We start from the raw sequence: 13404 nt of genomic DNA on the forward strand, positions 1-13404 counted from the left end.
GATTTATCAGTTTGACTTATTTTTTTTTCCGATTTCATCAGTTTTCAATTTTCTTTTATTTTCGATTTCATCAGTTTGATTTATCAATTGCGCTTTTTTTTTCGTATTTATGCAATTAGGTTAATTTCTATTAATGAATGTTAATCAACTGTTGCATTTCCCATTAGCGGTAGTGTGATTTGTGATGATCATGAAATGAAATGCTGCTTTACTGGTTGATAGTGAAATGGTGGTTTTACGTGAATTATTTTGTTCGATTTTTATTTTTTTATTTTTTATTTATGTTCGAATTATTTTGTTCGATTTTTGCATATTAATTAGTTCGATTTATGTTCGAATTATTTCACCGCTGCTCTTGATTATTGTATATCAGACTATCAGTAGTGCAAAATGTATTAGACTTCTGTGATTTGTAAATAAGCTTAGCATGTTCCAAATTATTTCTCAGCATGTTCGGAACTCTTTCTCAGCATGTTCGAAACTTTTTATCAGCATGTTCTAAATCTTGTTTATGATGCACCATTCTTTTATATATGTTTATGAAAATATGCTATTTGCAAAATGCTGAGAAGTATCTAGCCAGCTTGAGACTTGTAGCTTTATTCTCTTACTCTGAAGTCTGAACTGATGTACTTTCCACTAATGAGGTTTGTGATCTGATATCAGTGTATAGCAGTAGTGAACTGATGTCAGTGTATAGCTAAAGTTTCTTTGGTGCCAATAGTTAATGATCTTGACTGAGATCTGATTCCCAACAGTCAGAATAAATGCTTGAATCTTGCAAAAATGCTAGCTCTTTTCTATTCAAAGTGGTTTTGTATTCATATTGGAACAAGTCTAGTTGCCTTTTTTTATTTTTATACTACGTATGAGGTCTCTTCCCTTAATTGGGAATAATTTGAGTAAGTTGGTGATTATTGGTTTAGAAATTGCTTGAATCTTGAAAGACCTTTAAATGCATTGGACTTGAATGAATCTTTCAAATAGTTAAAACTATATAATGCCTACAAAGACAACTTTTGTAGTACTTCTTGTGCGGATCAGTCAGACTTTCATCCTTAGTGACATTCCTGAACAACTTGTTTTTGTGATGCCCTTGATAAATGATGTCCATTGCAAAGGTTTATTCATTTATTACGAAGTACTAATGAAGCTTCCATTCAAATAGTACTAAAGAAGTACTATTTGGATAATGTATACCTAGATTTAGTGCAACAAGAGAACAAAAATTAAATCTACCTCTTGCTAGTGATACCTCTTGTTGTGTTCTTAATTGTTAGTGATATAATTATGATATCATGTTCTTAACTATTTTTAGCATGTTCTAAACTATATTCAGCATTTTCTAAACTATTCTTATGTTTAAAATATATTACTAATGTTTTTTATTTCTTAAAATTGTAGCAAAATGCAAGGCCAAAATGAAGAAAAATCAGATGAAGAAATTACTATTATACCAGATGGAAAAAATTACTTATGGAAGAAAAAGGTAATTAAAGTTTATGTATTATTTTTCCCTTATGTTCTAAAGTTTTCCCTTATGTTCTAAAGTATTTCTATTATGATCTAAAGTTTTCTATTATGTTCTAAAGATTATCATATATGTTTAAAATTATTTATATTACATGTCAATGTTTTAAAGTACTTTTGATTATATTTTAAAGATTATTATATATGTTCTAAATCATTTATATTTGATTTTAAAGGAAAGTTATTGAAAATGAAGCGGAAGTAATTGACAAAGCTGAATTCAGAAACATGTGCAAAGTCTAAAGGATTCAACCAACTAGAAAAAAAAAAAGGAAGAAGAAGATGATGACGATGATGAGAATGATGATCAAGATGATATTAATGATGAGATGGATGGATAAAAAATGTCGACAGAACATAGTCAAAAAGTTCAGAACATAGGGTGAAAAAATTTAGAACATAAGGCGAAAAAATTTAGTACATAGGAAAAAAGTTTACAACGTAGGGAAAAAGTTTAGAACATAGGGTGAAAAAATTTATTATATAGGAAAAAAAAGTTTAGAACATAGGGTGAAAAATTTAGAACATAGGAAAAAAAGTTTAGAACATAGGGTGGAAAAAATTAGAACATAGAGGAAAATATTTAGAACATAGGGAAAAAAGTTTAGAATACAGGGTGAAAAAATTTAGAATATAGGGAAAAATGTTTAGAACATAGGGTGAAAAAATATAGAAGTGAGAAATTTTAAGATTATAGATAGAAAAAATTTAGAATATTGGGTGAAAATTTTCAGAATATACGAAAAATTCAAAGCATAGATGGAAAAATTTAAAGTAATGGATGAAAAAGATAATAGGAAAATAATTTAGAACATATAAAAAAAAGCGTAGGTATATGGAAAAAAAAATATGCTAAAACCTATTAGCTCAATTGGTAGAGCACTATGCAAATGCATACAGGATGTAGGTTCGATTCCTACATAGGTTATCTCTAAAAAAAAAAAAAAATTCGAAAGTAAACCATAATAACTTAAGAGTAAAACTTAAAAATAAATCAAATTATTTTTTCAACTTATGTTCTAAATTTTTGTTTGCTTATGTTTTAAATTTTTTTTCTATGTTCTAAATTTTTTCTGTTCTAAATTTTTTAATATGTTCTAAATATAAACTCTTTAAAAGTACATAAATGCCATTATTAAAGGTTCATTTTAGATGGTTAGATCAAAACTAATAAAGGGCTGAGATTAATTCTTATATAAGATTGGGTTCTTATATAGAGGAGGGTTCTTACATGAGTCTTCCTCTCTCTAGATAAAATATAATAAGACAAATCTAACAAAATCTCTCATGACTATATTATTTCTTGTAAATGGTCAAAGTTTTCTAAATTTGACCCAAAAAATGGCAATGGGGTAAAAGTAAAGGAACGGGATTTTTACTTTTGGGTTTTCTTAGTTAAAACAATCACCTTTTGGAACTTTGAAAACAATTTTATTTTTGATTCATTTTAAGAACTGAACTGAATAGAATTAAAATTTAGCAGAAAAACTAATTATCTAAATTTCATGAAAGTGGAAGTTGTCCGATTGAACAAAGACGCAAAAGTAGCCAAGTTAACAAACTCAACCCCCCCACCCCCCCCCCCCCACACACACACAAAAAAAAAAAAAAAAAAAAAAACCTCACACGTAACCCACACTTTCACTTTCACTCTCATACGGCATCTAGCATCATCACCTCAACAATGGCGGAATTCTTCACAGAAATCAAACTCCCTCAACATAAACACTACAACAATCACTCAACCTATTTCCCTCTAATTCTAACTCCAACTTTCAATTCCTCCTTTATCAACACCATTAATTCCCAAAAAAAATGGCTCGATTCCCGCCTTCATTCCGCCGGCGCTATCCTATTCCGTGATTTTCCGGTATCAACCGCCGCCGACTTCAACGACGTCGTTGAGGCCTTTGGATATGAGGAATTCCCTTATGTCGGTGGCGCTGCTCCTCGGAGTAGCGTCGTTGGCCGTGTTTTTACCGCTAATGAATCTCCCCCTGATAAGAAAATCCCTTTTCATCATGAAATGGCTCAGGTAGTTTTTTTTATTTAATATAATACAATTTAATTGCTCGGGTTTTTCTATTATACACCCGGGTGTACCTTATCAATATCGAGTGCTTATTTGCTCATTTCGAATGAGCAAATGAGCGTGTACTGTGTCCATAACAATTTTGGACTTCTGATTGTGTAATTGTCTGTTTTTATTAAGTTTAGTCAATTAATTATTTTATTGATATGTGATGAAATACTTTATTCATTCAGTTTTTTTAATTCATTTCGTTGATCTTTGAAATAATTGGCATTCTTGGATATTCTCTGTGTATGTTGGTAACTCTGTATAGTCTAATGGTTTGACTTAGTTATTCAATTCTAGTCAAAATTATTTGTCATTAAATTCAAACTTTGTGATTGTCATTTGGAATAAATATGATCAGTAATTAATAATTATGCTAGTTATTATTCTGTTATTTAAAATTCATATGTTTGTAATTTTGTATGGTCACTTCGTGTTGTAGTTTAATTTTTGGGGGTTGCTTGCAGTATGTAATGTTGGAATATGTTACTAGGTTCCCGAGTTTCCGGCGAAATTGTTTTTCTATTGTGAAGTAGAGCCGAAGTCTGGAGGAGAAACTCCTATTGTTCTTAGCCATATCATATATGAAAGGATGAAAGAAAGACACCCGGAATTTGTTCAAGAACTCGAAGAGCATGGACTGATGTATATTCGGGTGTTGGGTGAAGGGGATAATCCCGCGTCCCCTATTGGTCGTGGGTGGAAATCTACATTCTTGACTGATGATAAGAGTGTTGCTGAGAAAAGGTTTGTGGCTTATTTGATCTTTTAGATAATACATTGATCATTGCGATTTGTCATAGTCCATAACTCCATAGTTATGTTACTCTAGTTTTCGTTTTTTTTTATATAATGTTTAGCATTTTATTAAATGGATGACAAGAAAGTTAGATTGAGCTTATCTTAAAAATTGTCCATTCATAAAGTACAGGATTTCGTGATTGAGGGAACTATGTTACTTGCCTACTTGGATTAAACTTGTTACCTTCAATGTGTGTCACTTGAACATGTACTCGTTTTTGTACACAAGTCCCCAGTGGCTGAGTCTGAATTACATGCTGTGGTAACAGCATTAGCTTGGATTTTGCCATCGCCAACAGTCCTACACAACCCAACATGGGACTATGGGACATGAGAGTTATTACATTAGTAACTTAGAACACCTTCATACATTTTATTGTCTAAGTAATGACCTTAAGATTACTTGTTTTTCAGCTTTTGAACTGTAGTTTTATTGCAATGCTCATATTTACCATGGAATATTTGAATTGTATGGGCAACTGATCAGTAGAGTTTGAGGGAGTTCGTTATGTACTTGATAATCTTTTTAAAGCTTTCAATTTTGTTGAAACTGAAGTTGCAATTGAAACCTTGAAAGAATTCGTAACAGATTCTGATTGTCTAAGCTGACATCGGATCTAATAACCACAAGCTCTTAAGTAACATATTCTGACATCAGATATTGATAATGCTTCAGAAATATTAAATGAGAGCATAGGAGCAGGTTATCTGTGAATATTGAATAAGACTATTTATTACTTTGTGTTGCTCAATATCTGCCAGAATGTATTATTTGTGATACTGTACGATTGGCGGTTCTTTAGCAGTTTCCGTTTATTTATATGGCCATTTGGCAAAGATATTAAAACACTGGCCTGTTAACCTGATGCCACTATGTAACTCTTACTGGATGCTGCTTCCCTCCACTAAAGTAGATGTCAATTGTATTAATACCCTTTTTCTTGTTTGACAAAGTTGTGGAATTGTATGCCACCCAGTACATAACCTTTTTGTCTAATTAGTGTGCTTTGTAATGAACTAATCGCCATAAAAAAAACTTGGGGATTCATGACTCGTACTTGTGACGATGTGTTGGGGGGGGGGGGATTGATTTTTTCTGTTCAATTGTGCTTAAATTTGGTGACCTCTGTATAATTAGAGGATGTTCTGTGTAATCCTATATCAGCTGGTTGTGAAAATCAGCTGTCTTTGAAAACTTACATCGTATGGTCTTTTCCTCAGGGCGTCTAAGTTAGGAATGAAGCTGGAATGGTTGGAGGATGGAGTAAAAACAATAATGGGCCCTATCCCAGCTATTAAATACGATGAAAGTAGGCAACGTAAAGTCTGGTTCAACAGCATGGTAGCTGCTTACACAGGTTGGAAAGATGATCGAAATGATCCTGTCAAAGCAGTTACCTTTGGTGATGGAAGACCATTGCCTGCAGAAGTTGTATATGACTGCCTGAAAATTCTTGAAGAGGAAAGTGTTGCTATACCATGGAAGAAAGGAGACGTCCTTCTTATTGATAACTGGGCTGTACTTCATTCTCGTAGATCTTTTGATCCACCACGCCGAGTGTTAGCTTCTCTTTGTAAGTAGGCAGTAAGTTTCTGGCTTGTTTACTGCTTTGCATCTGTAAAACATATTTTTCCACTTATGCTGCAAATAATTTATGTATAAACTGCTATTAGTTAGATGGAATCACAAAGCAAGAGAATGTGTATATATTTGATAATAATGCTGCAAAGCTTTCACTAGTGTAGCACAGGATAGTATGTGGGAAACATAGTGCACTTATTTTCCGAACATCTTCTGTGGCTTTGTCGATTATTTGCAATGTGCATGCCTAGTAACTTTTTGTGTGCTGCAAATTTGTGGTTATTGTAGGATGCTGCTAACCTGCTTAGTTGCTCTCATATTGTTCTTCTCGATACCTGTCTATAGTAAATAGCAATAATATGTTGATAAATTTGGAAATTTTGAATCAACGATATGACACCTTCAGATTTAAGTGTTGCTAACTTGCTTCCGCATAGCGCACAGAAACGAACATCTGGTGTACTTCAGAAACTACTTGATTTAGATTATCGGTAGCTAACAAGGAGAGCTTGCAGAACTTGAGGATATTTGATAATTACAGAATGTTGCCTAATATGTTTAACCCTTTCTGAAATAAAAGAGGGTGAAATACTTTGTTCTTTAACCTTTCTTGGAAACAAATTCAGAACCAATACATTCATACCAAAGTACGATTCACAACCAAATAAGTTCGGACAAAATTAGTCCAAATAAAGCCTAATAAGTTCAGACGCCTTACTCTGGTGAAAACTGAAAAGATCAAGACCTAAACACAACACGTTTTAAAAACATGGAAATTGATCTGTATGTGCAGGCAGTTAGGCCATCGTAAAGAAACAATCTTCACTTCACAATTAGTCCAAACATAGCCTAGATTCACAATTTGGCAAAACGTGCAAAGAATAGCACCAGGAACAATCGAACAGCTAAATAGAGAAGCATAATCTTAGTAATAGCTGTTTTTCTATGTTATCTACTGTACAACATAAAAGTATAAAACACTGGTGCCCTTTAATCTATAAAACTTAGGCCTGATAGGTACATGCCTTACTACAAGGACAGAACAAAATATTTGTATTTACAGAACACGGTATATGGCCTGACTAACACATCTGAGAAATTCTATTACAGCTATGAATGTTCAATAAATTGAACATATCTTACAGATTTTGGGAGAACGCAAAAATTGAAGCCAAATGGATAAGTGGAATCACTAATTCACAACCATTACCCTCTGCCACTGTACACAGATACAAGCAAAAAAATATACTTTGAACATTTAACTGAGATTTTGAGATTCATATCAAAACGCAGTGATTGACACACCAGTCCCTCTCTCATCGTCCTTGAACAAGGCCACTGAATACTTGGCTATTCCCAGCAAGTGTTGCTTCCCATTCCACAGAAGAAAGAAGGATTTGCGAAAGAGCTATCACGATTTGCTTCATGTCTGGTCGCAAGGTGGGATCATCATCAACACATTGCTTTGCCAACATGGCCAACTGCGCAGATGCAATGAAGAAACAAGAGAAGAATATAAATTGCTTGTTTTACTTTATAGGAACTCTAATAGAGATTTTTTTGAAATTCTATCTACCCACCAAAAGAAAACATAATTATGTTACAGCTTTTTCCATCCCATTATAAAGAGCTTAGAGTTAACATAGCTTTAACCCTGATAAAAAATTTCAGTTTATTTTGGTTTAGGCTGTTGTATTGGGATACTTTATAACAGTTGTCATACGCAATGCAGTTGGAGGATATGTAAAAAAAATGGGCTCTTTTCTTAAATTGCGTTGCTATGTTCAGTCAGAATTCATGAGCACGCGTATCTCACCTTATATACACAGTCATGTGGATACAAATCCATTAGATTGGTATCAATGTAGTCCCTCAAGTTTGACATGCCCATTGAATCAGGTACATGCCTCAGTACAGCCAACATCTGCGTTTAAGCACCATTTAGCAATAATCAGTTCACATGGGTACTACAGGGTAAAGAGTCTTAAGACAAAATGGATATATTCTCCTCTATTCTAGGAGTATATTTTTAAGATTATACTTACAATAGAAACAAGTGATCGCCTTTCTGGACCTTTAGGTGTGCTTTCAGTTCTTATTACCGCTTCTTTTCCAGATATTAACTCAAAAAGAACCACACCAAAAGCAAAAACATCACTTTTGGTTGTAGCAAGGCCATTGCTCAAGTACCTATATGAAATAGAGATAAATAACCAAACTATCCTTTAAATAATCGATATGCAACCTTAAAGAAGGGTAGGTGTACTCACTCAGGAGCTAAGTAACCATAAGTTCCAACTACTCTTGTTGCCGAAGCTTCTATATCACCTGCTGTACCAACAAGTTTTGACAACCCAAAGTCTGATATCTGAAATAAAAGAAACAACTGAATTAGAGATTCCAGCATTAACCAATCCCGCATTCCCGCCTTCAGGGTGTACAAGAAAAGTAAAATGAAAGACAAGACAGCAATTACCTTTGCCCTAAAGGCTCCATCAAGCAAGATATTGCTTGATTTAATATCTCGATGAACATAATGAGCTTTTGTGTGCTCATGAATATACTCTAAACCTCTAGCAGCATCAAGAGCTATCTGAACCCTCATGATCCATGAAAGAGATGTATGCCCTGCACAGCAACCATCGGGTTTTTAGATAACCAACCTTAATCTTGATTTTCCAGGTAGATCAGATTGTAAAGCCTCAAAATGAAGCTTGTAATTTGTAACCTAGGAAGATGTAGAAGAACATAAAGAAAGCAACTTCAAAAAAGTAAAGACAAGTAACACACCTTTATTATGAGAATCATGTAAATGGCTCTTCAGTGAACCTTTTTGTGCATACTCGTATATTACAAAGAGCTCATCATCAGTGGCTGCATAACCAAGCAACTCCACCTTATACAGGAGAAAAATGACAGGATCATTCAAAAATTTCAAACTGACTAAAAAAGGGTTTTGTTAGTTACAACGGAAGTCATCAGCATTGGTCATGTATAGAACTTACCAAATTTGTATGATGAACTTTACATAACAGTTTCATCTCTGTCATGAATTCTTTAGTTTTAGTCGCAGTCATTCTCTTGATTGCTACCTCCTATAAGAATTATCCAAAGTAAGTCATCACAGGCTAACTTATTGTGAGCAGTTATTGGGAAAAATAAATAATGCTCATAGTAAATGGAGTTAATCTTGAGAAGAAATCTTTACACTTCCCAGCATTTTACCTGGTCATGGAGAAGACCATAATATACCGAACCATAAGCTCCATGCCCAATAAGATTTGACTCAGAGAATCCTTCCGTTGAAGCAAGGATATCTTCATAGGTGAAGGTAACCGGCTTTTCCACTTCAAAAGCGTCATTGCCTATGGCTGGATCATATTGGAGGATACTCAAGTCAGGACATACTTGCAATACCTAATGACGAGCCTTATTTTTACATACATGAGACTAAGGTCTCAAGTACAACAGAAAACTTGTAGAGCACACTTTCAGATTAGGGTATTGAATACACAGTACAAAAGTATGCATAAACGGTTATAATTATTGACACTTGTTCAACACTTGCCTGAACAAAAAAAGCATTTAGTCTTCTCTCTTATGACAAGAATAAAGGTGGGCAGGTCTACCCAAAAAAATTCCTTGTTAAAACATTTTACTTAAGCCCAGCTAAGAGCAATGCCATTCTTCTCTTTTTCTTGTAGGAATAACTGATGGTTTGCCAAATAAAAATTGTAGTGCAAGGATTTTACGGCAGCCAAATTTATTACCAAATTCACAAGTCAGTTATCTCTATATATTTTTTCAATGAATTTCTAGAGAACGTTACCTTTAGGAATGTTTATTTGATGTTGGCTGTTCGGTTCAACAACACTTTGTTTCCAATCATCTGATCTACTGCAGAACCTTCTAGAAGCACAACAGAAACTAGTATTCCGCAGAACATGAAACTTATGTGAACGTCTCTCACTAGGATCTTTTGCATGACCTTCTTGCTCACTCTGGGAACAGATTGACGATCTGAACACAACAATTAAGAGTACAAGTATCACAACCACAGCTAAACCAACACCAAGGCCTCCAAATATCCAGCCAGAAGGCAAATGCTCCTTGTGACTCGTTCTGTTTTCTGTCAAAAGATTATCACACGGTCAATAGAATTTCTATCATAAGACGTGAAGCAGATGCTCTCATGAGGCATAGTGGTATCAGAAAGAAAAACCTTTTTCTTATAGGCTTCAAACTCAGAAGTGATAAGAAAATTCTGAATAACCTTGCAGAAACTCTAGTGGCCCGACTTTATATGCTAATTTAATCAGAATTTAGTTTTTCTGTTAAAAAAATGTTAAACTAAATACACAAAGTCAACTTCAGATTTTCCAGTTGGCGAAAATAATCCCAGAAAATGGATTAGAAGTTTAGAACCTTGACTTTAGCCAACACTGATCATGGTTGATTACATTTTTGCACCAGTCTAACTTGATATTCTCTCAGTAGAGGTTGTTATATAAGCTCATTACCATGCATCATCAACAATGATGTGCTTTGATCTTCATTAGTATTACACTGAAAACCAGATTGTAGCTACCAAAGAATTAAATCATTGTTTTTATTATTTGTCTGTACATCCAAAACTTAAAAGTTATACCTTTGACATCACTGACTGATGGAGCAGGCTCTGGAGCTGGAGGCTTACTCGTCTCTATTGGATATGGATCGCCGGGAACTGGAAAAAAAAATTACAAGACTGAATGAATCAGGGCATGATGCAGGGAGTATAAGGTTCACTGCAGAGTCTGTATAATGGAAACCACTGTGTGGATAGGAAAATTCACTCCATCGTCAGCAGTAATCACAAAGATTTAGGCTTTCCAGAGTTTTAACCAAAATCTATACGACTTAACAATTTCAGTATAACAAAGATTCTTAATAAATAAATATATTCTTGTTTACCACATATTTTCCACACGATTACATATTCTGCTGTTTAAAAGAAGATTGCTGCATCCCCTGCCCTCAAACCTCCTACAATCCTACTTTCTCAGCTTGCTGTTCTACTAATTAATGAACAATAGGTCTCACCCAATTGAAGAAGAGCTCATTACATCAAGTTCCGAGAATCGTTTATGTATTCCGGATCACTAATTTACCAAAATCAAGGCTTTTACCACTTATAGAAAACAAGGATGCTTCCACTTCACAACCAAGAACTGTTCTGGTAAAATGATACTCATTTATTGTGTAGTTGATCCAATCCTCAACCAACCCTTGTTGTTTCCTCCTTCTAAGTGATAGACAACGAAATAAATACACATGCTACGATGGTGCTTATTTTGCAACTGACATCATACCACCATAGATATTGTCCATATTCTAGATGCATCCTCAACTAATCTTCACTATTTGGTTCATAAGGAGACACAAAAGGCAATAATAAATACATGATCCAATCAAATTCCTATTAATAATATGATAAACTTAAATTTAAATATAACCATTCTAAGAATATAAATTCACTTTTTTAGATGTAGATACTAGCTAGGCTAAAAAGGCAATGATATAGACGACATTCGATCAAGCTCATATATTCACTATGAGTCTATAACACACCCAAAACATGTAATAACAAGTCTATAATCCCAACACCACCCCTAACAACAACAGCAGCATAAACAAAGAATCAATAATCAAATCAAACTCATACACCAAAAGTTAAAAATTAAATTAAAAAATGGACTAACCTGAATTCAAAGGAATATAATAAAGTTGTCCAACAGTAATATTATCAGGATTATCAATCCCATTAACTTGCTCAATACTATCCATACTAACCCCAAATCTACTAGACAAAGAAGAAAGAGTATCCCCATCTTTCATAACATAACTCATCAAATAATTCCACAATCCACTTGAACACCCACATAACAATCTCACTGAAACAACTTCATTAATCCTTGCCATCCTACTATTACTGTTATTCTGTATCAAAGCCAAACCCTGATATGCATCTTTCACCAAATCATTCACTAATCCACTACCATTTCTCACTGTAAATGTTGTTGTTGTCAAAAAATCTCTCAATCTAGGGTCACAAGAACAGTTTTTTCTGACAAAGATGAAATCTTTATCACTATTTTCAACAGTTACATCTTTTGGGAGGACATCAAACATGCTTTGGATTAATGGCAGAGTCAGATTTGAGGTGGGTTTTAGAGCTAAGAATGAAGCACAAACTCTACCAGCGTCAGAACAGTTCATGGGTTGTGTTGATGATATTGATATGGTAAGTGTAGAGAGAGAAAGTAGTGAGAGAATGAAGATGGAGATTGAATTGAAATGTAAAGATTTCATCTTTTTTGTGAGTTTGGATTTCTGGATTGATTTAATGAGATGGGGTTGTAGAAAATTTGAGAGAAAATGAGGAATTAATTGATTGTAATATTAAGGGGGTTTGAAGAAGAAGAAGAAGAAGAAGAGCATAGTAGTACTGCAATTGTTTGTTTGTTGTTGTTGGTGTGTAAGGTGGTTTTGTGTTGGTGATGGTGAGTAAGAATGAGCTGTTTTGTGAATACAGGGGTTACTGCAAAAAGGGGGGTCTGTCTATTTTTGGGGTTGAACATTTATTTTTATTTAAAAAAAAAAAAAAAAAAAAAAAGGGTACGCTTTTAACACTTTTACTACTTTAGTGAAGTAGTGAGAAGTTAATTTGAAAGGGGGTGTGTAATTGATTTCCCTTTAGGCGCACCTTGGCTGGGGTTTTCTTTCTAGCTTTAGGCTAGGGTTTCCTCGTTCTTTTTGCTCTGTTTTTCACCAATTTCCCTGTTTTTCGAACTTGTTACTGACTCCATGGCTGAAATTGATCAATCCCTAGCAACTATGGAGAACGGTTCTGGCATAGAGAGCACTGAGGACGCGGCGAAACGGTTTGATCCTGATGAAGCAATTGATTGGGATGAAACCGGAGAAGACGATGAGGATGCTCGGATTGAATTAGCTCTTGTAGGTAAACTCTGGACAAATCGCAATATCAATGTTAACGCTTTCATTAATACAATAAAAGGGGTATGGCAACCTAAACATGGGGTGGATATCTCACATATTGGGGACAATAGATACCTTTTTCAATTTTACCATTGGAGGGATAAGCAACGTGTTATGGACGAACAGCCATGGCATTTTGAGAAACATGCTCTGATTCTTGGGGATACAATTGACTCAGTTAAACCTTCTGACATTGAACTCTTCCATCTTCCTATGTGGATTAGAATTTACAATTTACCCTTAAAAGGTAGATTGAACCTTGCGAATGTTGAGAAAATAGGAAATAAATTGGGAGTGTTTGTTAAATTAGATGCTGCTGCAAAGATGAGTATTGACAAGTCTATTCGAATTCGTGTAATGGTAGATGTTCGGA

The 13404-nt window shown here is 34.2% G+C and overlaps 2 protein-coding genes across 2 annotated transcripts; one reads left to right on the forward strand and one right to left on the reverse strand.

The window, feature by feature from the left end:
* Nucleotides 1-3110: 3110 nt before the first annotated feature.
* LOC110715667 (clavaminate synthase-like protein At3g21360) lies at nucleotides 3111-6158 on the forward strand. Its single transcript, XM_021894262.1, has 3 exons — nucleotides 3111-3565; nucleotides 4101-4354; nucleotides 5630-6158. Exons 1-3 carry the CDS (start codon nucleotides 3215-3217, stop codon nucleotides 5988-5990), a joined length of 966 nt encoding a protein of 321 aa, XP_021749954.1. The 5' UTR covers nucleotides 3111-3214; the 3' UTR covers nucleotides 5991-6158.
* Nucleotides 6159-6873: 715 nt separating this feature from the next.
* LOC110715666 (lysM domain receptor-like kinase 3) lies at nucleotides 6874-12562 on the reverse strand. The gene is made up of 11 exons (XM_021894261.1): nucleotides 11732-12562; nucleotides 10639-10716; nucleotides 9820-10119; nucleotides 9216-9361; nucleotides 8996-9085; nucleotides 8781-8886; nucleotides 8467-8618; nucleotides 8261-8358; nucleotides 8036-8180; nucleotides 7807-7914; nucleotides 6874-7471 (listed from the first exon to the last, which is right to left on the reverse strand). The coding sequence occupies exons 1-11, from the start codon at nucleotides 12339-12341 to the stop codon at nucleotides 7307-7309; spliced, it is 1998 nt and encodes a 665-aa protein (XP_021749953.1). The 5' UTR covers nucleotides 12342-12562; the 3' UTR covers nucleotides 6874-7306.
* Between the last annotated feature and the right edge of the window lie 842 nt (nucleotides 12563-13404).

The sequence above is a fragment of the Chenopodium quinoa genome, unplaced genomic scaffold, assembly GCF_001683475.1.
Source record: "Chenopodium quinoa cultivar QQ74 unplaced genomic scaffold, ASM168347v1, whole genome shotgun sequence".
NCBI classification, from domain to species: Eukaryota; Viridiplantae; Streptophyta; class Magnoliopsida; order Caryophyllales; family Amaranthaceae; genus Chenopodium; species Chenopodium quinoa.